The 26,521-nt window shown below is 39.2% G+C and overlaps 1 protein-coding gene across 7 annotated transcripts in view; it reads left to right on the top strand.

Annotated features, from left to right (window-relative positions):
• LOC126336369 (calcium-activated potassium channel slowpoke) overlaps positions 1 to 26,521 on the top strand; it is a 1,528,406-nt gene that overhangs the window by 1,047,229 nt on the left and 454,656 nt on the right. For 5 of the 7 annotated variants that reach the window (XM_050000012.1, XM_050000004.1, XM_049999988.1 and 2 more), the window contains one exon: positions 21,944 to 22,056. In XM_050000012.1, the coding sequence (XP_049855969.1) occupies positions 21,944 to 22,056 (113 nt within the window). Of the gene's footprint in view, positions 1 to 20,342; positions 20,456 to 21,943; positions 22,057 to 26,521 lie in introns of all 7 variants that reach the window. The other 2 variants (XM_049999994.1, XM_050000034.1) reach the window with 1 other exon arrangement.

The raw sequence follows: 26,521 nt of genomic DNA, 5'->3' as shown, positions 1-26,521 counted from the left end.
ACTATGCAGGGTTAAATCTGACCTTGGCACAGAAAGGGGAAAATTATGCTGCCATAAAAGTCTTTGGTCACCTACCAAACAGCATCAAAAGCCTGACAGATAATCAACTAACATTTAAAAATAAATTAAAAGAATTTCTAGATGACAACTCATTGGCTGAATTTTTAAATATAAATTAAGGGGGAAAAAAACAACTTAAACATTAGTGTCATGCAATATTTTGTGTAATGTAATATCTTATACAGACATCTTTTATTAACCTGACACGTTCCACATCATTACGAAGTGTCGTATTCATGATCTATGGAACAAGTATTAATCTAATCAAGTGTCAGCTTATCAGTTACCCTGTTATTGTTATAACCTACTCCATTATTCCCTAAGAAATGCAAGAGTAAATAAATAAAAACAATGAAGTAACAAAAGTGCACAAAGTTTAAATTGATATTAATGGAGAAAACCATAGTATTGCAGCAGAGTAATGAGAAAAGGCATCATTTGCATGATTTAGTGCAAGTTCCAACCTCTGATTTTTGAGAGACTATTATCCGCAACCGTAAAAGAGAACTGTATCTAACAGCAAGAGGGAGTACTGACCCCGAAATTGTTCAATATTATAAAAACTATTGTGCGGTACTAAGAAAAGTTATTAAAAAGTCCAGAAGCATGTGTATCATGTCTGAGATCAGTAACTCTGATAATAAAATTAAAGCAATTTGGAATATTATTGAAAGGGAAACAGGGCAACCAAGAGCACAGGAAGACTTTAGTGCAATAAAACTGAATGACAAGTGCACTAACAAACAATCAGAAATTGAAAATATTTTGAATAATCATTTTTTAAATGTTGTGGAGAAAATAGGATCTAGATCTTCACTAGAAGAGGCAAGGCTATTAATAGAAGAGGCCATACCTGCGCAGTTTGAAACAACTGTAATTCCACCAACCTCTCCCTCTGAAATCAGTAAAATAATAAACTCACTGAAAAGTAAGAGCTCTTACGGAATTGATGGCATTTCCAGCAAAGTACTTAAAGCTTGTTCCCCACAGATAAGTAGGATTCTCAGCCACGTATGTAATAGCTCTTTGGAGCAGGGTGTTTTCCCTGATAGACTGAAATATGCCATTGTAAAACCATTGCATAAAAAGGGGGATACGTTGGATATCAACAACTACCGCCCAATCTCTCTTCTGACAGCTCTATCAAAAATTTTTGAGAAAGTAATGTATTCAAGAGTAGCCTCCCATATTTGTAAAAATAAAGTACTAACAAAATGTCAGTTTGGTTTTCAGAAAGGCTTTTCAACAGAAAATGCTATGTATGCTTTCACTGATCAAATATTAAATGCTCTGAATAACCGGACATCACCCATTGGTATTTTTTGTGATCTCTCAAAGGCCTTTGATTGTGTAAATCATGGAATTCTTTTAGATAAGCTAAATCATTATGGTTTGAGTGGGGCAGTGCACAAATGGTTTAATTCATACTTAACTGGAAGAATGCAGAAAGTTGAAATAAGTGGTTCGTGTAATGTTAAAACAACAGCTAATTCCTCAAACTGGGGTGCTATCAAGCACGGGGTCCCACAGGGTTCGGTCTTAGGTCCTTTACTGTTCTTGATATACATTAATGACTTACCATTCCACATTGATGAAGATGCAAAGTTAGTTCTTTTTGCTGATGATACAAATATAGTAATAACATCCAAAAACCAAGAACTAAGTGATGTAATTGTAAATGATGTTTTTCACAAAATTATTAAGTGGTTCTCAGCAAATGGACTCTCTTTAAATTTTGATAAAACACAGCATATACAGTTTCGTACAGTAAATGGCACAACTCCAGTAATAAATATAGAATTTGAACAGAAGTCTGTAGCTAAGGTAGAATTTTCAAAATTTTTAGGTGTGTCCATTGATGAGAGGTTAAACTGGAAGCAACACATTGATGGTCTGCTGAAACATCTGAGTTCAGCTACATATGCTATTAGGGTTATTGCAAATTTTGGTGATAAGAATCTCAGTAAATTAGCTTACTATGCCTATTTTCATTCACTGCTTTCGTATGGCATCATATTCTGGGGTAATTCATCGTTGAGTAGAAAAGTATTCATTGCACAAAAACGTGTAATCAGAATAATTGCTGGAGCCCACCCACGGTCATCCTGCAGACATCTATTTAAGGATCTAGGGATCCTCACAGTAACCTCACAGTATATATATTCCCTTATGAAATTTGTTGATAATAATCCAACCCAATTCAAAAGTAATAGCAGTGTGCATAGCTATAACACCAGGAGAAAGGATGATCTTCACTATGCAGGGTTAAATCTGACTTTGGCACAGAAAGGGGTAAATTATGCTGCCACAAAAGTCTTTGGGCACCTACCAAACAGCATCAAAAGCCTGACAGATAGCCAACTAACATTTAAAAATAAATTAAAAGAATTTCTAGATGACAACTCCTTCTACTCATTGGCTGAATTTTTAGATATAAACTAAGTAAAAAAATAAAAAAAAACTTTATCATTAATGTCATGCAATATTTTGTGTAATGTAATTTCTTGTACAGACATCTTTTATTAACCTGACACGTTCCACATCATTACGAACTGTCATATTCATGATCTATGGAACAAGTATTAATCTAATCTAATCTAATCTAATCCAAATTTGTTATGCGAAGGACCCAGACAGTCGAGGTCAGTAACCAAAGCCCATGATATTAGATTTGGCAGCATATTTGGCCAAAGGATATTGAGTGTAGGGAATGTAATCAGTTTCCTTTGGCAATTGATTTTCAGCAGTCACTCATTGGTGATGGTGCTAACAAAGAAATCCATGCAAAATTTGCTGTTGGTGCTTCATATGTTGCATGAGTGCTGGAGGTGGAATGTTTATTTCTGTGATGGAGTTTGAGGTGAGAGACTATATAGGTCAAGTTTTGCAGCCTTCTGTTGATAAACATATGTAAATTTGCTGTAAGACTTGACAAATAGGAGGGCAAAGTAATGTTTGAAATGATTATAACAGTCTTTATAGCAATAGTGTCTACAGCTTCGATGAATTTTTTGAATGATTTTGTGATGCCTTCAGCTGCCATTCTCTTTATTTGATGTACAATGTAGGCAATAGTCTATTTTCAAGTATCTAAAACGGAAGCGTTACCAGTATGTAATTGATGTATTAGTATTACTAATGACCCTAACATAGAAACAAGTCATATCTCAAGATATTCTAGGCAGATTATAACTTACATGGCATAATATATCCTTAAAGAATTGTCCATAAAGTAAGTTATAATCTGTCTAGTATGCTTTGCGATATGACTTCTTCATATCTTAAATTCATAAGTGATATAAATGCATCCATCGTATCATGCTTGTGTTTTAGATACTTGAAAATTATCTAAGGCCGAAATTATACTAGTGTACACTTAATAAAGAGAATGGCAGCTGAAAACATCATGAAATTATTCAAAAGATTATAAGAATGTTAGCTATGTCTTTCCTGTCTCAGTTGAACTTCTCACTGTTACTTGATCATTTGGAAATAGAACTTCGCCATAGTTAATTGGGTAGTAATGTTATTTTTAGCAGCAGAAGCATAGTGAATTGCAGTTCAGTTCTTTTACACAAGCATGTCTGAGTCCGTAAATGCTAACAGAAGAGTCAGTGGTCATAGATTAAAGACAAGAGAGATAAAGTAAGCATGCAGTCTCATAATGTTTTACAGCTAACACAAATAATGCATTCACATAAAAGAGCTGCCATAAAGTATTATATGTTTAAATGTAATATGTAAAAAGCTATAGTTAACCAAATAATTGTTATGATACTAAAATAGAAATCAAATAAAAATTTGATTGCAGAAGAGAAATGATATTTATTCTTATCTAGAAGGTAAACAGCATATTCATTAAATGTTACATAATTATTATGCACCATTCGTTTTTGGTTAAGTGACATAGCAGAAGATCAAATAATCTTAATTTTTCAGTGCCCGTTTACCCTAAATAATCTGACATGAAGGAAATTGGAAAGAGTGATGACTCGAAAGCTATAGCAGTAAGGTTGAGAATAACATGGTATCTAGATTGTGGTCAAACCTGCCAAATCACATAATAGGTTTGACAGATGCTGCAAGTCATTTACCTTTAGTCTTCATGTCTCCATCAGCTTTATTGCTCTTAAGACAATTGATAGAAGTGTGTAGAAATTCAAGGAATGCCTGACAAGATGAGAAAAAAGTGCAAGTTAAGTCTAATAATAGTTACAAAGGCTTTTCAGAGACCTTATGATTCTTACACTCATACAGCAATACGTTTCCTCCATAGTGGTATATGAGTTAATAATAATAATAGCGAATTTAGGATGACTGCAGAATTGACAAGCACAATACTGGGGTCCAGAAGTGACCTTTGTATTCTGGTGTTGAAGTGTTTAGTAAGTTCCTGGCAGTAATCAGGGATGAACTAGGAAAACTTCAGATTCTTAAACATAAAGTAAAAGAATAACTTATCAGCTGCTCTTTCTATAATTTCTCACAATAATTGTATTCGTATTTGTAAACTCTCGTTAAAACTCTTGTTGATATTCAATATGTTTTAACGTTTCCACTATATACATATCATTCTCTGATATCATATAAATGTGTATGTGATGGATGAAATTAGCAATTGATTAGTATAAGAGGAACAGGTGTAGCTTTCTTCAGATGACCTTGTTCTCTGCCAATATACACATTACCCTGATTTATACTGCAGTAAAGGATGTATTCTAAGAGTGATTAGCTAAATGAGTAGATAACAATAGTGATAGTATGTGCACCTGGAAACTGAAAGGTCCCAGTCATACCATGGGAAATGGCCTTGACCTCTCATTGCTGGGAATATTTGCCAGGAATGACGTGTGGTTTAGATTTCACATTAAATTGTAGGCCCCCTGATACAATTACTGGGATAAATTAGGGTCATGCAAGTCACTGTAGTGACTTACAATTGAAATACTTACATCGTATCATTGAGACACATGAAATTATTATTATAGGTTTTGATATGCTTAAAAAAGTGACCAGCATTGGTTTCCTCTGACTGAAAATGTGTATGTTGGCTCATTCAACATACCTGAAGCTCTGCTACAGAGAAAGGTGAATGATTCTGTCTAATCTACGTCTACGTACGTACTCCACAGGCCACCGTATGGTGGAGGGTACCCTTCCTTTCCTTTCCTTTCCTTTTCCACTCACAAATAGACTGAGGGAAAAGTGATTATCTGTATACCTTTATATGAGCCCTAATATCTCATATTTACCTTTGTGATCCTTACATGAAATGTATGTTTGCGGCAGCAGAATTGCTCTGCAGGTAGCTTCAAATGCTGGTTCCCTAAATCTTCTAAATAGTGTTCCTCAAAAAGAACACCTTCCCTCCAGGGATGCCCATTCAGTTCCCTATGCCTTCCCTGTAATACTTGCATAGTGTTCAAACTTACGGATAATAAATCTAACAGCATCCCTCTGAATTGATTCAGTGGCTTCCTTCAATCTGACCTGGCATGGATCCTAGACACACAAGCACTACTCAAGAATAGGGTGCAGTTGTGTCTTCTGTGTAGAGTTCTGTACAGATGAATCACACTTCCCTGAAGTTCTTCCAATGAACTGACGTTGACCATTTGCCTTCCCTACCACAATCCTCACATGCTTGTTTCATTTCATATCACTTTGCAATATTAATGACTTGCAAGTAAGCCTATGTAGGTAACATCAGGACAGGATTTGTTGAAAAGATTTAAGGTATATATAGGCAGACAGTCCTCAGAATAGATCATTCATTCCAAATTCAAGTATTGGTATAGGAAGAGCTTCTCATAGATGTTAACAGCAAGAAAAGTTTGATTAGCTTTAGAGAAAGACTTTACAAATTTCTCAACAGATAAGAATTTTATTTGTTTCCTGTGAATCAAAGGCTAGATCACTACTTGTCAGTCTACTCTTAATTTCCTCATGCAAGAGCTTGTATGCTAGTTTCCTAAACCACTTCCGCATGTTGGAAGACAGTAAAATTTGAGCTTATATAATAGCCAACAAAAACTCGGGTGTGTCCTTCTGAAGTGAGCATCAGAAGTGATAGACACAACAGTAATGCCTCATTAATTAAGTCCAGCATTTCATAAACCTTCTTCACTTCAGTGTCTAAATTCAGGGAGCTGTTTTGAAAGATTTTCTCACTGTTTAATGTGTTGTTAGCCACAAAACCCATAATTATATTTTAAAACTAACCAAACTATGAAAATTTCAGTTTGTAATACCAACAGTGTTATGTAAAGGGTATATAGGTACTTTCTACAAATATTAATTTAGTCTTTGTTTGTTCTGTGCACATATTATATAACATTACCATTTCTCTCATGATACAATTAACTGTGGTCAGTTGTTTGATACAAAATCCTCATCACTTAAAGCAGAGGATTGTGAATTTTGAAAGTATTTATTTAACCTCTGCACCCACAGAAGTTACTGATCACTACCTTCCTGTGTAACTGACAGAATGAATCCTTCATTAATAAAAGCTGACCTGTGAGAGATGCTTTGATATCAAAGAGGTGACTAGCTTCCTGGCAATACTAACAGAAAATCTTATTCATGGAAAGTATGAGCGGGACCCAAATGTAGCAAAAAACCCCTTTCCTGCAAGTGGAGGATGGGCACTGAAAAATTCCCCAGAGTCACTGCCTTTATCAATGCATCATTTGCCATATATGAGGAAGTATCAGATAGGTCACAGTGCTTGTTTTTTTTCTATACTGTTTCACATTACTGGAGATTTGGAGTTATAGATATGCTGTCATTAAGTTCTGTTTCCAGTTAGGGAAATCAGCATCAGAAACCGCCACTCTACCTCATCAGATTTACAGTGATGAGTGTTGAGGCAGACTGCTTCATCTCCATGACTGAAGATAGCAGAACAGGTGAGAACTGATGGGGAAACATTGTTGGTTTGTTTTTGCATTATGAAGTGGATATTCTATCATGAATTTATTCTCCAAGGCAACACAACAAACCAGCATTACCATCTAAGCAAGTTAAAATGTTTGTGAGGCCCAGTGGTGAAAAAGCAGCTTCTATGTGGTCAAATGATTGGCTCATCCGCCATAACAGTGTTCCTGTTCACAAAATATTTAGAAAGTTTTTGTCTCAGAACGAAGTTTCATTAGTTTCACACCCACCCTATTCAATCAGTTCTGAATCACTGCAAATTTTTTCCTGTTTCTTATGAATAAATGCTACCATAAAAGGAAGTGCTCTCCACACACAGAAGAAAATGAAACAAAAATGGTTGGAGTTGCTATAAATTTTCATGAATCTAAAACCTATTTACAACACTGAGTGAAGTATTTTAACAAGTGCATTAAGTACAATGGACATTATTTTGGTGGTGACACATGTTATTAAAGTTTCTGTGAGATACAAAATATGAAATTAAGTTTATATTTGAGTCATTTGTTGTATTATGTGTAATTGCAAAGTACTTGTGATACATCCCAGAAAATGTGTGCCCAGTGTCATGTTTTGTTAATATACATAAATTGAATAATGAGAGGAACTGTGTAGAATGGGTGCATATTCCTTTCCACTTTGCAGAGCCCTTTTTTGTGTGTAATATTTAAAGAACTCACTATTTGTTAGTGTAAACCTTCCAGTAAAAAGGTTGAAGTTTTTATGCTTCTTTTGATTTAATCCAGGTTTAGTGCTAGTTTCAATTTTCTTATGTTGGAACCTTACCACAAGAAACTGATTCTGCTTCAGTCATCTTGAAAATTGTCAACATTGTCACTATTTTGTCATTGTCTTCCTTTGAGAATACACACATTGGTGAGCAAAGTCCAGTAATTACTTCATTTCATTCTCAGTCTCCATTTTCAGTTTCTTCTCCTTTATCATGATCTCTTTTTCTTTTTCTTCTTCCAAATCATTGTGTGCTTCAGTCAATCATAGTGTTTTGTTTACTTTTCTATTATTCCTTGTAAATCATTTTCTGTGCATGAACACATTCCTAGAAACCAACATTATATGAAGACATAATGGAAAGAAAGCATAGTACACCAAATATTCTTACCAAGTGGAAAACCATGACATAACTTTTTATAATCCTCTCAATACCATAACTACACAGAGAATTTCAGTTTAAAATTTAAATTGATTGTGTACAGCACATGTTAATAAAATAAAAACTACTATTAAAATATTTCCTGAGAGACAAACAAAAAAGACTGTGAAATGTGTATTTGTACTTTTGTTACAAAATCAGGTAACAAACCTCTTATCTTTAGTGAGGCTTCAATTAGAAGCTGCTCACAATCTTTTCTATACAGAAAAATGAAGAATAACTTTTACGGTCTATTCCCCAAACAAACAATATTATGAGTATTTCTCATTCTCTTCATTGTTAGTGTATCATTCATTACTTAATAGTTTTTGTAGCATTTTTACACTTTTCTTGCTTGCAGATGCTGCTGAACATGTACAAAAATATCAAATATAAACTCATTAGCACTGTCATTTTCAAAATTGAGGAGAACTGGAGTTCTTGATTGCAAATTCAGATGTAATGTTGATTATTACAAAACATCAATTAACAAAAACACATAATAACTGGTTTTCTCTAATTCACTTGATGTGAATGTGGTTTGTTGAAAATTAGGCTGGGGCGAGGAAGGTAAGAGATAGCAGGGTAGCGGTCCGGGGGGGGCATGGAGGGGCGAGGTAGAGAGAGGCTAGGGCAGCTAGGTGCACTTGGGTGGTGAGATGGAGGACAGGAGAGGGGGAGGGGGAGTGCAGAAAAGTAGTGAGGTAAAAAAAACTGGGTGTGTCGCTGGAATAGAGGGCTGTCTAGTGCTGGAAAGGGAACAGGGAAAGGGCTAGATGGGTGAGGACAATGACTAGCGAAGGCCGAGGCCAGGAGGGGTACCGTAACATAGTCTCTATTGCAGGGGGAGTTCCCACCTGCACAATTAAGAAAAGCTGGTGTTGGTGGGAAGGATCCATATGGCACAGGCTGTGAAGCAGTCACTGAAATGAAGAATGTCATGTTGGGTGGCATGCTCAGCAAGAGGGTGGCCAAAGTTTGTCTGTAGCGATTCATGTTTACCAATAGCTTGTTGGTTGTCATGCCCACGTAGAAAGTAGCACAGGTGGTTACAGCTTAGCTTGTAGATCATACCGTGACTTTCTCGTCGTGCAATGGAGTTTATACGACAGTTCTAGGAATTTCTGGTTTCACAGACAGCCCTGCCTTTGATGGGAAAGGTGATGTTTGTGACCAGACTGGAAGTAGATGGTAGTGGTGGGACGATGTATGGGACAGGTCTTACATCTTGGTCAATTACAGGGATGTTAGACATGAGGTAATGGGTGGATGGATATATTGTGTAGGTTGGCAGAATACCCTGGTGGGAGGAGTGGGAAGGATAATGGGCAGGACATTTCTCATTTCAGGGCATGACAAGAGGTAGTTTAAACCCTGGCAGAGAACGTAATTCAGTAGCTCCAGTCCCGGGCAGTACTGAGTTAGGAGGGGAATGCTCCTCTGTGGCTGGAAAGTGAGACTTTGGGAGTTGGTGGGTGACTGATAAGGTAAGGCAGAGGTTATTTGTTTTTGCACAAGGTTGGGAGGATAATTATAGTCAGTGAAGGCTTCAGTGAGACCCTCAGAATAGTTCGGTCACCGCAGAAGAGGGACTTCTTCGTATCAAAACGGATGGCAGCTGTCAGAGTGGAAGTATTGCTGGTGGTTAGTAGGTTTGATATGGACAGAGATACCACTGTAGCCATCTTTGAGTTGGAGGTCAATGTCTAGGAATGTGGCTTGTTGGGATGAGTAGAATCAGGTGAAGTGAAAGAGGGAGAAGCTGTTGAGGTTCTGGAGGAATGTGGATAGGGTTTCCGTACCCTCAATCCAGATTGCAAAAATGTCATCAATGAATCTGAACCAGGTGAGGGGTTTAGGAGTCTGGGTGTTACAGAAAGATTTCTCTTGATGTCCCCTGAATAGGGTGGATAGGATGGTGCTATGCGGGTGCCCATAGCTGTACCCCAGATTTGTTTGTAGATAATGCCTTGAAAGGAGATTCCACAGGGCATTGGGAAAGCTAGTGTTTAGTAGTAGTAAGGCCATGGGCATTAAGAATGTTATTGTAAAGCAAGGTGGCATCAATAGTGATGAGCAGGACACTGTGTGGTAAAGGGACAAGAATCCTGGAGAGTTGGTGAAGGAAATGGTTGGTATCTTTCATATAGGAGAGTATGTTCCAGGTAATAGGCAGAAGATGTTGGTCTACTAGAGCAGAGATTCTCTCAGTGGTAGCACAGTAACCGGCTGTAATGGGACATCCTGGGCAGTTGGGTTTATAGACTTAAGAAAGCATGTAGAAGGTAGGAGTGCAGGGAGTAGCAGGGCTGAGGAGAGAGACAGACTCTGTGTAAAGGTTCTGGGATGGGCCCAAGGATTTGAGGACAGACTGGAGATCCTGCTGGATTTCACTGTGACAAGGTATGTAGGTGGATGAATCTGCCAGTTGATGGATTCCTTCTACTAGTAATGCTTGCGATTCAAAATGACAGTGCTGGAACCTTTGTACACAGATAAGATTATAAGGTCAGGATCAGTTTTTATATGATGACTAGGGTTCTTTCTGTAGATGTAAGTTTAGTTTTCATGTTGAACAATTTGGGGAGTGATGGTGATGCAAGGTTCAAGGTCAAGAAATTCTGGAAAGTTAACAGGGGGTGATTTGGGGGTAGTGTGGATGGATCATGGTTGGATGGAGGAGTGAACTGAGTCAGGCACAGTTTAACACTGTTGTTTGGTTGAGTATGATTGGTAGGGTTGGTGGCAAAAGAGTATTTCCACTGTTGGGACCAGGAGAAGTATTGCATGATTGAATTTGGGAGTGGAACAAAAGGTGAGGCCTTTGGAAAGGATTGATATTTCTATGGGGCTAAGGCTTTTGGAGGAAAGGTTCATGATTGTGTTTCAGGTCTGTTTAGGTTCTTGACTGTGTATGGTAGTGGGAGCGAGTTCTGGAGGGAGGGGTAAATGTAGTAGGCCTGTGAGACGGCATTTGTCAGCTATGAGGAGAAATGAGGGAGGTTTGAAGGTTGTTGTAGATATGGTGGACAGTGGTATTCCAAGGTGGGAGTAGGAAATGAGCAGGATGGAGAGTTTTTTGAGGTGGTGTTGTGCATGTTGCTCTAGTTGCTGGAGGGCAAGAGTTTCGACAACCTGTCGTAGCCTTGAAATGAGAAATGTCTTGCCCACTATCTTTACCACTCCACCCACCACAGTATTCTGCCAACTTACACAATACATTCGTCCATTACCACACAACCCATGCTAATGGCTAACATCCCTGTGATAGACCTAGATGCAAGACCTGTCTCATACATCCTTCCACCACCACCACCTACTTCCAGTCCAGCCACAAACATCACCCATTCCATCAAAGGCAGGGCTGCCTGTGAAACCAGTCATGTGATCTACAAGCTAAGCTGTAACCACTGTGCTGCATTTTAACCGGGCATTACAACCAACAAGCCTTATGTCCACATGAACGCCTACAGACAAACTGTGGCCAAGAAAAAACTGGACCACTCTGTTGCTGAACACGCCATCCAACATGATGTTCTTAATTTTGATGACTGCTTCACAGCCTCTGCCGCATGGATCCTCCCCACCAACACCAGCTTTTCTTAATTTTGCAGGTGAGAACTCTCCCTGCAATACATCCTATGTTCTGGTACCCCTCCTGGCCTCAACCTTCGCTAGTCATTGTCCTCACCCATCTAGCCTCTTCCCTGTTCCCATTCCAGCACTAGACTGCATTGCATTCCACCAGTGCAACCGGTCTTTATAGTTCTCTCCTTTTCTGCAGTAGCCCCCCCCCCCCCCACTCTCCACCCCTACCACTCCCTCTGTCTAACCTCCAGAGCACATGTGGCTGCCCTAGCCTCTCTCCATCTCGTCCCTGCTCATTCCGCAGCAGCTCTTCACCGTCCCCCACCACTACCCTGCTGTCCCTCCTGCTCCTCCTTACCCCTACCCAATTGCCTCTCCCATCATGCACTGCTGCTGCTCCTCATAGTGTGACTTCAGCTGTCAGATATTGTGGTCGTGTGTATGTGTGTGTGTGTGTGTGTGTGTGTGTGTGTGTGTGTGTGTGTGTGTTGTGTCTTCTATTGTTGACAAAGGCCTTGTTCGCGGAAAGTTTACTTTGTGACAGTCTTTTATACAAACATTTTTTTTTTTTTTTTCAAATTACCATTAGAATATGCATCCATGTATTCCTACAAACAGTTTCATATTTGGTACTCCAAGGGCATTTAACTAAGGATTTCGTAAGATGTTCATACTGCACTGGTCTCCGTAAAGTAAGAAAAAACGCAAGTAATGCAAAGACACACACAGCATTTGGTGTGTTGTTGTCAATATGGTGTTGTAAAAAAACTGTCAATGCGTACCAGTGACACTTCAATCTACTTGAGTAATCTTAAACATAGGAAACCATTTTATACTTGAGAGCAGGATAGTAGCAGCTACTGCTAGTCTGACAGGATGGCTAGGATAGCCATTTTGGTTGAGTAACATGTGGACAGAATTTGTGGGATTTTCACTGCTCATAGATTGTGGTAACAATTATTAACCATAGGTTCAACTATTAGAAATTTCACCTGAAGCTAACATTATGCACCAGTGACAAATATTTGAAATCTCTGGCTAAATTTCATCATATTAACATCTAATATCTACACTCCTGGAAATGGAAAAAAGAACACATTGACACCGGTGTGTCAGACCCACCATACTTGCTCCGGACACTGCGAGAGGGCTGTACAAGCAATGATCACACGCACGGCACAGCGGACACACCAGGAACCGCGGTGTTGGCCGTCGAATGGCGCTAGCTGCGCAGCATTTGTGCACCGCCGCCGTCAGTGTCAGCCAGTTTGCCGTGGCATACGGAGCTCCATCGCAGTCTTTAACACTGGTAGCATGCCACGACAGCGTGGACGTGAACCGTATGTGCAGTTGACGGACTTTGAGCGAGGGCGTACAGTGGGCATGCGGGAGGCCGGGTGGACGTACCGCTGAATTGCTCAACACGTGGGGCGTGAGGTCTCCACAGTACATCGATGTTGTCGCCAGTGGTCGGCGGAAGGTGCACGTGCCCGTCGACCTGGGACCGGACCGCAGCGACGCACGGATGCACGCCAAGACCGTAGGATCCTACGCAGTGCCGTAGGGGACCGCACCGCCACTTCCCAGCAAATTAGGGACACTGTTGCTCCTGGGGTATCAGCGAGGACCATTCGCAACCGTCTCCATGAAGCTGGGCTACGGTCCCGCACACCGTTAGGCCGTCTTCCGCTCACGCCCCAACATCGTGCAGCCCGCCTCCAGTGGTGTCGCGACAGGCGTGAATGGAGGGACGAATGGAGACGTGTCGTCTTCAGCGATGAGAGTCGCTTCTGCCTTGGTGCCAATGATGGTCGTATGCGTGTTTGGCGCCGTGCAGGTGAGCGCCACAATCAGGACTGCATACGACCTAGGACCAACACCCGGCATCAGGGTGTGGGGAGCGATCTCCTACGCTGGCCGTACACCTCTGGTGATCGTCGAGGGGGCACTGAATAGTGCACGGTACATCCAAACTGTCATCGAACCCATCGTTCTACCATTCCTAGACCGGCAAGGGAACTTGCTGTTCCAACAAGACAATGTACGTTCTCATGTATTCCGTGCCACCCAACGTGCTCTAGAAGGTGTAAGTCAACTACCCTGGCCAGCAAGATCTCCGGATCTGTCCCCCATTGAGCATGTTTGGGACTGGATGAAGTGTCGTCTCACGCGGTCTGCACGTCCAGCACGAACGCTGGTCCAACTGAGGCGCCAGGTGGAAATGGCATGGCAAGCCGTTCCACAGGACTTCATCCAGCATCTCTACGATCGTCTACATGGGAGAACAGCAGCCTGCATTGCTGCAAAAGGTGGATATACACTGTACTAGTGCCGACATTGTGCATGCTCTGTTGCCTGTGTCTATGTGCTTGTGGTTCTGTCAGTGTGATCATGTGATGTATCTGACCCCAGGAATGTGTCAATAAAGTTTCCCCTTCCTGGGACAATGAATTCACGGTGTTCTTATTTCAATTTCCAGGAGTGTATATAGAGGGCGGGGGGGGGGGGGGGGGGGGGGAGGAAACAAGACGACTGCTGTACATTTGAGCTTTCAACCAAAAAGTCTTCTTCTAAAGTAGAAAACACATACATTCACATGAACACAACATGCGCGCGCATAACCTATGTTTCTGGCCACTGAGGCCGGACTGCGTACGCAATTGTGACTGATGGAGACACAGTCTGTGAGTTAGCTGTGACTGATGGGAGAAGCAATCTGTGAATTGTGGATGTAAGGAGGAGGCCAGAGCAGGGAGGAGGACGGATAGCATGGTAGGCGTGGGGAAAGGTGTATTGCTACTTGTGGGAGTGAGCATCAGTATGGTAGGAACAGGTTAAGGCTGCTATGTACAGACAGGAGGCATGTGGGGGAGGGGGCAGAGACATAGTGAAAAATTACTGAAGTACAGGTGGGGGGGGGGGGGGGGAGGCAATGATCAATTGGTGCCTTGTGGGATATAATGCTGTGTAGTGCTGGGTGGGAGTGGGAAAGGGATAGGTGGTGGTAGAAGTGGTGGAATACCACTGCGGGAGGAGTCACAGGGTAATGGTTAGGATATTTCTTATTTCAAGGCATGACAGGAGTCAGTAAACACCCTGGAGGAGAAAGTGATCCAGTTTATCCTGTCCTGAGTGGTACTGAATAACAATTGAAGTGTTCCATTCTGGCCTGACAGTGGGAAGTAGGGGACTGGAGAGACAAAGCATGGGATATCTGTTTCTGTACAAGATTGGGAGAGTAATTTTATTATGTGAAGACTTCAGTGAGACCTTTGGTATATGTGGAGAGGGACTGCTCGTTATTACAGACGTGATGGTCATAGGTGGTTAGGCTGTATGTAAAGGACTTCTTGGTTGGAAAGAGTGACAGCTTTTGAAGAGGAAGTATGGCTGGTGGTTGGTAGGTCTGATATGGGCAAAGGTACTAGCCATCTTTGAGGTGGAGTTTAACATTGAGGAAAGTGGCTTGTTGGGTTAAGTAGTATCAAGTGAAGCAAATGGGAGACAAAGTGTTATGGCTCTGGAGGAATGTGGACAGGATGTCCTCACCCTCAGTCCATATCACAAAGATGTCATTGATGAATCTGAATCACGTGAGGGGTTAGGGATTGTGGGTGGTTAGGAGGAATATTTGTAGATCGCCTGTGAATAGGTTGGCACAGGATGGGGTCACATGCATGCTCATTGCTGTACTAGGGATTTGTTTGTAGGTGATGCCTTCAAAGGTGAAGTAATTGTGGGTGAGCATATAGTTGGTCATAGTGACCAGGAAGTAAGTTGCAAGTCTGGAGTCAGTCAGGCATTTGATAAGGTAGTGTTCAATAGCAGCAAGGCTGTGGATACTAGGAATGTTAGTGTAGAGGGAGGTGGCTTCAGTAGTGAAAATCAGGGCACCATGTAAAAAAGTAAGAGAAACTGTGTAGAGTCAGTGGAGGAAATGTTTGGCATCTTTTATATATGGTGGTTGGTTACAAGCTGTAGGCTGAAGTTGTTGGTCTATGAGGTCCACGAGAGTAGAGTTCCTCCTGGGGCCCTAGGGGTTTGAGGAAAGACTGGATATCTGGAATCGGGGCACTGTGGCAGGGTTCGTGGGTGGAGGAATCTGACAGCTGGCATGCTCCCCACTCCAGCACTACACAACTTTAATTTCACCAATGCATCCACTAGTCCTTTTCCCCCTCCTCTACCTCTCTTCATTTCCACTCTCTCCCCCTTCACCTTCAAACTTCCTGGACTGCACCTAACTGTCTTGCCGTACACCAACCATGTCCCTGCTTGCTCCGACATGCAGCACTACACCTTCTCAGAACAGCTCCTTACCCCTATCGCCAACAAATTGCTTCTCCAATAAGACACAGTTACTGTAACACAGTCCAACCTCAGCGGCCAGAAACACTGGCAGGTGTGAGTTGTGCTTGTGTGAATGTGTGTGTGTGTGTGTGTGTGTGTGTGTGTGTGTGTGTGTGTGTGTGTGTTTTTCTGTTTCAGAAATCATTTAGGTCAATACCTCAAATGTGTAAAAGGTCTTTGTCCCCCCCCCCCCCCCCCCCCCCCCCCCAATGTCTGCAACTCTGCATCCTCCTCCCGCAACTTTCATGAATGATGATGAAATGATGAGGACAACACAAACACCCAGTCATCTTGAGACAGGTGAAAATCTTAGACCCCGCAGGGAATCGAACCCAGGACCGGGTGCTCAGGAAGCGAGATCACGGCCACCAGACCACAAGCTGCAGACTGGAGATGAATTCATGATGACCTTCAATATCCAGCAGTTGTAAAGAGTTGGACCTCCACTTAGACTTCAGACTAAACTGGAGACATCAGAAACTCCATCTCTGAAATTATTGAGCTTAACTGCTCTATTGCATTAAGAGTGCTGTCTTGCAGTGGTGATCAAATGGTCAGAAAGGGAGTGTATTCTTTCTTGTTCAAAAATTGTCATTGTTCAGAAAAGATGGAGTACAATCATATTTAGAGTGCCCTTCTTATATAGCAAAATGCACAGTGTGCTAGTTAGTGAGACAGGGAGGTGCGCTAGTCCCAGATTGAATACCGAATCCCCGTGGTGGATTAATGACCTTGGGTTGGTACAAGAGCCCTCCTGAGCATTACTTAAAGCTGATTCCCATGCTAATTTAGACAGTTGGAGGGCTGATAATCAACTTTCACCTCAGACGATGTAGTATGAAAACAGTTAAAGTGCGATAACTTACAAAAAAGTTTGTGTGGTTCACAGACAGATGACACACATGATTTCCCTACCAGAAGTTACCTTGATGACTGTGGTTTTAAAAATGGTATCTACCCATGAAGTTAAGTAATCCATATAATTTACCAGATCCTGAAAATGTGATCTCTGTACTAGATGGGATGAAGGTAAGGGTAAGGAAGAAAGAAAAAGATTCCATTGTAGAGTACTTGTAAGTCTGAGAACCTTTTGTCACAAGTTGTTTAGCCAGGTGGGAATGCTTACCACTGTTTCTTATATTTGCTTCATCATAAAGAACCCCCCCAAAATAAACTAACTCAGCATTCCATGTGAATTATACTAGATGTAAAAATAGTGTACACTACCAACCAAAAAAGTCTATACCTGGTGTAAATGTTTCCAAATTTCTTTCCAGTGGGCTTATAAAGTTATGGAATACTGAATCCTTCTCAAAACTAAACCATGCCAATTTCTGTTGAATCACTCATTCTAATGGATCTATGGGACACACTCAAATAAACAAATAAAAGGAGTTCAAATAACATCCACGATGGACTAGCAATTACCTCATAACTTGCTATAGCCCAAACACAATGCAGTGAAATGAAACACAGACTTGAACAGTGGCAATTACAGTGCTACTGCACAAAGAAACACTGATACAAAATACTAACTGCCAAAATTGTCCAACTTTTTGTTGATTCAGAACTAAGAACCAGGTCACTCTAAAATGTTTAAAAATTTACATTTATGTGTCATTAACAATTTGAACAAATTTTCTGTCTGATATATTAAGTAAAGCATTCCATGTTGTAATCAAATACAACATGTGTTAAACAGATATCAGCTGATATTTTAGTGGTAAGATAAAAATATTTTTTAAAAGGGTGTTGTAATTATTTCTTTTCGAGTGCATACTTATGTTCAGAATATTTAAGAGGATAGGAGATAGGGTTTTCATTCTGCCCAGGTACAAGACTCCAAATTACCACCATTAGTTGCAGGAGTCTGATATTTAATTAGCTGATGGGATTTTACTCATAGGAAAGGAGACAAAACATCATTATTTTTGGTATTTTATGCTACAATTATGATTTGTAATTTAACTGTTAAAATTCTCATTTACGATACAGATTTTGTAGTATAATAGTAAAGAATACTACCCCCATTTGATAAACCAGTCATTAATTAGACCTTCATGCTGGAAGCATATGTACAATATGTTCTAGACCTTCTATACCAGCTCTTTATTTATACCAGCTCTTTATTTTGTAAGTGGTGCATCTGAGATTTTCCTCATGACTGCATTTTAAGCAAGTCTTAAGACCTATTATAATAGTGAACCTAGATTCTGCTAACAGCTGGTATACACAGTAAGTTTCCCAATTTCAAAGGGGAAAGAAAATTATTACTGTTAGTAAAGCTCTCAGAAATTAGATTTCATGTGGGAAGGTTTTTTTTTTTTAATTGCGGTAGACAGTGGCATGTACACTATCTGAAAATTGTAAGTAGTAAATGTAGAAGTTAGATTGCATGTCCTTTCCGCTTGTCCCATTCCTTGTGGTGAAAAAGAGGTTTTTCTTCCTCATTTGTCTCACTGCTGTGCAAATGTCACTTTTATGTTAGGTTCCTTTTAAATACAACTGTTTCTTATATATGACTGTGGTGTGCATGTTATGTTGTTTATGGTGATAATGGGAGATAGGAGAGAGTCCTATTACTTAGTGTTACAGATAATTGACAATGACAGTTCTTTGTCCTTAATGAGGTCAAGTCTGCAATGCTATGTATTCATCTGGGGATGACATTTTTATACAGTTGAATCTGATCATGTAAAACTATAAATGTGATTCTGTCAGAAAATGAATAAAAAGTTTTTCAACAATATTGTAGCAATCACAAATGTCTTCTTATGATTATAATATTGTTTGCATTAGCTGCAAGTGATAGTTTAAGTGAAAAGTGATTGTAAATGTTAAAGCAAGAAAGTGGTTAACAAAATCAAACAAAGGAAAATAAAGAATGAAATAATGAGAATATTATGAAAAGGGTAGATTGCCTATGACCATATATAGTGGTGATGTTGAGTCGCAGACAGGGAGAACAAAATAATGGCAGCCAAAAACAAGTGATCATATGGTGTGAGTTGCGCTTGTGTGAATGTGGGTTTGTATGTTGTCTTATCAGAGGAAGGCCTTCTGGCCAAAACTTACTTGTTTAGAAAATGATTAACATTTGTGTTGATACTCTACATTGTTCAGTACTGTGCACTTCAAGGATTATGTAAGAGTTAGTGAAGTATATATAGGGAATTTAAAATAACCTAGAATGGTGTGTTTGTCCTGCTGTAGGCTTTGGGTTAATTTGAACTTCTCTTGAGCACCTGCATTTCTTCTTGTTTTCTGTGTATATCTGCTGTAGTAGTCCTTAGTAGATTCTCAATAAAAAAAGTCTACATTTAGGACATTCACTTTGGGTCAGTTATCCTCATTTGTTCCTATTTTAAAAAAGTAAACCACATGCTCATCTAATGCCTCAAATACTGTTAATACTCACTTTTAACTTACATATTTTGTATTTATAATGGACTTGGAAGGGTTGGCAGGGGGGGGGGGGGGTATGCAAAATACCCTCTGTCGCACACCTCAAAGTGGCTTATGGAACACTTATGTAGATATACTGAATGGAGATAAACAGATATGAAGAATAATATAAAATATTATTCAGTTTTGTTATTAGGGCAAAGAAAAAATTAACAATGTAAAATATATGTCCATAAGCACAACAGTGCTGTTATTACTTTAACATTAATAAATTTTATTATTAGCAAACATAGTAAATAGTAAATATATTCATAAATACAGCTGTTTATTCTTTCACAGGATGTGAAAATTATTCTTTACAGGGATAGAGGCTGAACTCCAGTTGAGCTGCATGGTTTTATAAATCATGCACACAACCTCTTTGTTGGCTTTAATCTTATTATTAATTTCTTTATTTGCAGGAATTACAGTCATAGTTGTTAGAATTGATCCTTAGGAATTTCAAAGAGCATTATTTGTTATGTATACATGGGTTTTATTGACATGTAAATTGGCACCTGACTTTCACCAAAATTTTTGTTTAATTGCAGAATATCATTATTTAGAGAAGAAAATGAGATTACGTTGTGAGGAGTGTCTCATGTAATAGCAGATTTTTTGTGTAGTGAATAGCACTTAATGAGATTTGAATTGTCTCCTAGATCTGGCAAAACAATTTGAAGGTTGCTGTGAGGTCATCTGGATGTCTTTTCTCAAAGACAAACAGAGATGAATAATTTCTTGTGTTAAGAATTGATAAATTCAGAGTTTAGGAATTGCAAACTTTTCATCATGTAATATGTGTCTCCAGTCACCAGATATGCAGTCATGGCAGAACGACTATTTACGTGGAACTGGCATGGAGATGTACACAGAAACACTGAGTCCCACATTTATAGGCATGCCTTTTGCCCAGGCTACCGAGTAAGTAGTGGGCTGTTGCAGTTATGTTTTGCATTTATTTCAGTATCTATAGGTCTATGCTACAACTTCTTCTCATTTGTTCCTATTTTATTTCTGTCTAGCCATGAAGTATTTCACCCCTAAAAATAAATTGCTAAAGTTAATAAATTTATCACATTAATATTGTTGTTCTCTCTCTTGTGACTCTAGTAGATTTCTTTTGATAGCTCTCATTATTTTCACCTCAGATGCCTGCAAACTCAAAGAAAGTAGGGTTGACTATTCTGGTTGTGTAATGAAGGAATGTAATCAAAAGTGTAAATGAAAAATCTTCATTATGCCATTACCACTCCTTTATGTAATTGGAAATTTAATGGAGCTAAAGGTCTGAAGAAATATTTAACCCACCTTCCCTTTCTCTCTCTCATAAAAAAATTCTAGTTTCTTTGTACTTGGCTGAACAATGACAAGATATTTTTGTCATAGAGCAGAATTTGAACCACAACATTCAGTGAGATGTTATTTGAGAAGAGGCCCATCTTAGTTAATACATTGAATAAGGAAAAGAAAAGTACAACGATCTCTCAAAAGTTTCAATAGTTTTATTTGCAGACTAGGGAGGGAGCCACTCTGTATTCATATTTTTAATTACTGGGGTCATTGAAACAAGTAAATGATTCCTCATAAGATTTCTATTAGCTATAAATATTCCAAATACTTTTTCTATTTTTTTTTTTAAGAAAAGACAGAATATTTTTTCTTTGGAAGATAATAAAGGCATCATTATGATTCTCAACATTCTTACAGTCTTGTGATTCTGTTTATGTAATGCCAAGTTTTCCCTTTTTGTGCAAGAAACATGTTTTATCCTCAAGGGTTCCAAGACCAAAAAATTGTGATAGATTCAGTAGCTTCTCAGATTTACAGTAACTTCATTTTTTTTAATACATAATTGTAGCATCTGTCATGGAGACTCTTCAGTTATTATCTGTAATCACTTTGTAAATCTTTTAGCAACTTTCTAGAGGCAATTCTTTAGGTACCTAGTGTGTGTCCTTTGTCTGTGTTTTGTGATGATTTGTGTTATCTCACATACCATCATGATATCTGTGATTCATTGTGTTCCTTGTTTCAGTTTCTCTTCATGACTCTCTACACCATATAGCATGCAGTTCTCAAGAAGTATTACTTGTATGTGGATTATTAACTGGACTGTATTGGTCTATATTTTGCGTTTATATCCTGAGCAACTGGAAATTAAATTTTGGCGTACATACATATGTGTTTAGATCTTTGCCTATGTCTAGCTGCTTGACAGTAATCTAATAACAGTCTCTTGATTTATTCCATTATCAATATTATTTGGGGCTGCCCATCTAGGAAGAATACATGTGCTGGCTTCACATGATGGCCTGTCGCACGTGGATGGTGCTGTACATCAAAATCAAACCATTGGGTTTTGTAGAATACTGATTTCCCGTTCCTGAAAAATCGTGGTTCATGTTTCAGTCCCCAGATACTCAAGCCTGGCAGAACGATTATCTGCAAGGAACGGGCTGCGAGATGTATACAGAAACTCTGTCCCCTTCATTCACCGGGATGACTTTCCCACAAGCAAGCGAGTAAGTTTGCACTGGTGTGCAGAAGCCTGAGATGAGCCCCAAATTAGTTATTTCACTATAGAAACTTCCATAACTAACTGATATTTATGCATGTTGGATTTTAATTAACACTAGTACATTTGGAAGCTAATTTTGTTGCTATAACACTGTTTGATAAATAATGTGACTCTTTTTCTTGTGTAAGTGTTTGTTTGTTTCAACCTGTGTTCCACTCAGTGTATGGAATACCCAAACATAAGTAGAGTGGTCCAGCACATGATGATTTTTCGAATGCATTATCAAAACTTTTGTGATCTATAGTTGAGTACAATTTGCAGGAAGTGATCGTTCCAAATTTATCTCAACAAAGAAATAATTTCTACCTGCTGGAGTTAGTATTCTATATTTTGGTGTTATTACTCCCACTATCAGCAGCACCTGTCATTGGTTTCAGGCAAATCATAGAACCCATTCACTTGAAGCATATTCTTGAATATTGAGGATTGTAGGATTAAGAAAATAGTATCACAGAAATTGTTGTTCTTAGCTGCATTTCTTCTTAAAATTACAACTAGTGTAACAAATTTTAGTAAAAGATACATAATAATCATTGAGAAATATGAAGACAGACTTACAACTATTACATTGTCTTAAATAAGTATTTTTGTTTGAGACTTGATTGACTGATTTCTTCGCAACAATGACTGTATAAGAAACATAGTGATTGCCAATTATTCACAAGGCACTCCAGCTACTGTTGAAGTGTGTCAGTTCTCTGAAGGAAAAGCTATTTATAAATAATGGCAAGAAAAATGTAAGAAATTTGTGGAAATTCCTTAAAGAGGAATTGGAATCGTAATCCATGTTGACCATTCTAATTTGTAAACATATGGGCTTCTGTACCCAGATAACAACTGGAAGATGTTGTGTATTTCTATATTAAAAACATCTTCATCGAAACCAATGAAGCCTTCCTGTTTTCACAATTTATACTGGTCTGTCATAATAAACATTTCCTGTATTAAATTATGGTAATCAGAGTGTCTTAAATTCACTGCTACACCTGCCTTTTTAATTTTTTTGTCACTCACCCTCTCTACTTTTCTCATAGAATGCCATTTCTTTGTCACTTATTGTTGATTGTTAATGAATTTATGCATTCATAAAGCTCCATAGAATTTGGTAAATGGTAGTCACATTGAACGAAAATGACATTTGACATTTCTATATGAAATTTGAGGTTGTTTGCTACAAAATGTCACCATGTACCAGTTCTGTAAGTTATCTCAATATATTTCTGTATCATTCCAATATTCTAAAGTCCTTTTTGACTCACCCTGCATTTTTTTCAAGATGGGAACCATGAAATTAAATTTAATGAGGCAAGCATTCTAGCACAAACATCCCATTATCATGCATGCATGTATAGAGAAGCAATAGAGATACACAAACACCATAATAATTTTAATAGAAAAGAGGAAGTTGTAAAGTTGGACAAAATATGGATGTCGACGATGTGCCAGTAGAATGACAATCAATGACTCTTAATCGAGAATGATGACGCCTTCCAAAGATAGGCATACCGTCAGCATCATTTGATGAATGGTGGTGTCCTCTATGCACTCTCCAAATGTGAGAGGGCCTGGAGACTCTGTGGTAGTAGCCAGATGACCTCAGATGATGTCTCCCGCAGATGGAGACAAAACATTAGGTGGAAATTTTGTACATCACCCACGGCCTCTCAGCCCGGAAGTTTTAACTGAAGACAACACCAGCCGTGAAAGCCTACATTGTATGACTAACGAATATACTCCACAAATGACATGGCGGAGGGTGAACATTTGTGTCACAGCTGTTTTGGTGTTTATTGACCTAACCACACAGCATATGTGCAGATGGCTACAACAGCCTCATGTTGTCAGGCATCAAGTATTTTACTATCACATGAGATGTGTGACTATTCACATATCCCAATGATATTTGCTTTTGAGAGGACTGGTGATGAATTCCTATACAGCTATGTTCAGAATAAACTTAATATTATAACTCACGAAGAACAATTATAATTCTTTAATGTTCAGTAGACTTGGTAAGTATTTGATTGTTTCCATATGCTGCTGCAAAGGTATCTATATACATAATTGGAATGTACTTGTTGTACATGTGTCTTTAGAATCTGCAAATACTGATGAATAGTACCAATTACTCAGTATCACTGATGGTATCTCTTAGCTACTTGATAGAGTTCTGAGATTGGAACATGAGGAATTAGATGGCCTGAACATGAGATGTGGACATACCTCCCCTAATTAATTCTTATGATTCTGTGCAGAATGGATTGGGTCACACAATCAAGTTTTATCCCTTTGTCTGCTAATTGTATTCTGAAATGCAGCAGAAATTTTACATACTCAACAATGTGCAAGGACTTCATCCAATATATGTCAAACAGTTTAAGCAATTACGTCTACAGCTTGATATCAAGTACCAAACCAATGACTACATTCCTGATTAATGACCATGCATAAGAACTGACAAATACTGCTGAGTCCTTTTATCTGTGCAACAAAAGTGATATAGAATTGTGAATTATTTTCACTGTTATCATATATGTGTATTCCAATATGACTAACAATGGGGCTCAAAAGCCTGCATTAGAAAGACTCCTTGTGGCTACTGTGAAGTGAAGCTTGCAAATTAATTCATAAATTTGAACACTTGACAACAACTAGCAGGTGCTTTCTGAATCAGTAACAGTTCCACTTACCTTGAAATGACAACTTAGTTTGGTCAAAGCAGGCATATTGCCCAGTCCTGATTAGCTTCCTTGAAAGCTGGACTAAGATTAATTAGGCAAGGTCGCGGTCCCTTCTGCTGCAGTAACAACATGATGCTGCTCTTGACAGCACTTTTCCTGTATTGCTTCTGCTGTTGTTAAAAATCTGTTTATTATTTAAACATGTGCAAAGATTTCCATGCTGTTTTTGTGTCAGTGTTGACACACACTTTATTTTGCAATAATACAAACACAGGCCTAGAATGATTACAGAATATAACTAAGCATAAATATAAATTGCTAATATGTAATATATTGGCAGCCGTAAATTTGAATTTGACCATATGTGTTTGCATTGTATGTTTGTTTGTGTGTGTGTGTGTGTGTGTGTGTGTGTGTGTGTGTGTGTGTGTGTGTGTGTTTGTGTGTGTGGGCAGCTGGATGGGTGTGGGGAGGGTGGGAGGGAGGAAGAGGGGGGGCTCGCAAGCGTTGTTTGATAATTCACTTAGAGTGTTGAATAATGTTCTGTTACAAAGTGTAATTTGATCATTGATGCCTTTTTTGCCCTGTGTGATAGCTTTTTGGATGTGATGTATAAAATCTTTGAAGTAATAATTAAACCTAACCAGTAAAAAGTAATGCATTAATAACACTTTGCTGATGACATAATTTGCTTGGTAGATGAAACACATCCAAGTACTGCAGTCATACACAGAGATCAGTACTACTCACCCAGACATCCACATCACACTTGAAACTGAAATATGCAAGAAGATACTCTTCATGGAAATTACCATAGAAAACAAAAACTACCATCACCAGTTCTCAATATAAGGAAAACTCACCAGATATAACTGTCCCATAACACTAAACAAGCCAGCCTCAGCAACCTCCTACACAGATTGAATCCAATGGGTGAAGGACACATAAGAACTGGATGAACTGCCACAGAAAACGGTTACAGACTAAGCACCATAGACAAACTGAACCATAAAATACAAGCTGAACTGACACACTGATGAGCCAAAGGAACTGGTACTTCTGCCTAATATCTTGTAGGGTCCCCGCGAGCATGCAGAAGCACTGCAACACGACCTGGCATGGTCTCAACTAATGTCTGAAGTTGTGCTGGAGGGAAGTGACACCATGAATCCTGCAGGGCTGTCCATAAATCCATAAGAGTACAAGGGGGTGGAGGTCTCTGCTGAACAGCACATTGCAGGGCATCCCAGGTATACCCAATAATGTTTTGTCTGGGGAGTTGGATTCATGAGGTTGTCTCCATACCTGTAAATGTCTATCCACTCGATATAATTTGAAATGAGACTCGTCTGACCAGGCAACATCGTTCCAGTCATCAGCAGTGCAATGTCAGTGTTGATGGGCCCAGGCGAGGCATAAAGCTTTGTGCTCAGCAGTCATCAAGGGTACATGAATGGGTCTTCAGGTTCGAGAGCCCAATTCAATGATGTTTCATTGAAGGGTCCGCATGCTGACCGTTGTTGATGGCCTAGGACTGAAATCTGCAGCAATTTGCTGAAGGGTTGCACGTCTGTCACGTTGAATGATTCTCTTCAGTCATCATTGTTCCCATTTTTTCAGGATCTTTCTCCAGCTGCAGCGATGTCAGAGATTTGATGTTTTACTGGATTCGTGATATTTACAGCACACTAATGAAATGGTTGTACAGGAAAATCCCCACTGCATCGC

The sequence above is a fragment of the Schistocerca gregaria genome, chromosome 1, assembly GCF_023897955.1.
Source record: "Schistocerca gregaria isolate iqSchGreg1 chromosome 1, iqSchGreg1.2, whole genome shotgun sequence".
In the NCBI taxonomy this organism is placed as follows: domain Eukaryota; kingdom Metazoa; phylum Arthropoda; class Insecta; order Orthoptera; family Acrididae; genus Schistocerca; species Schistocerca gregaria.
Note: the sequence above shows the minus strand (reverse complement) of the source record. Positions and strands in the feature narration are given on the sequence as shown.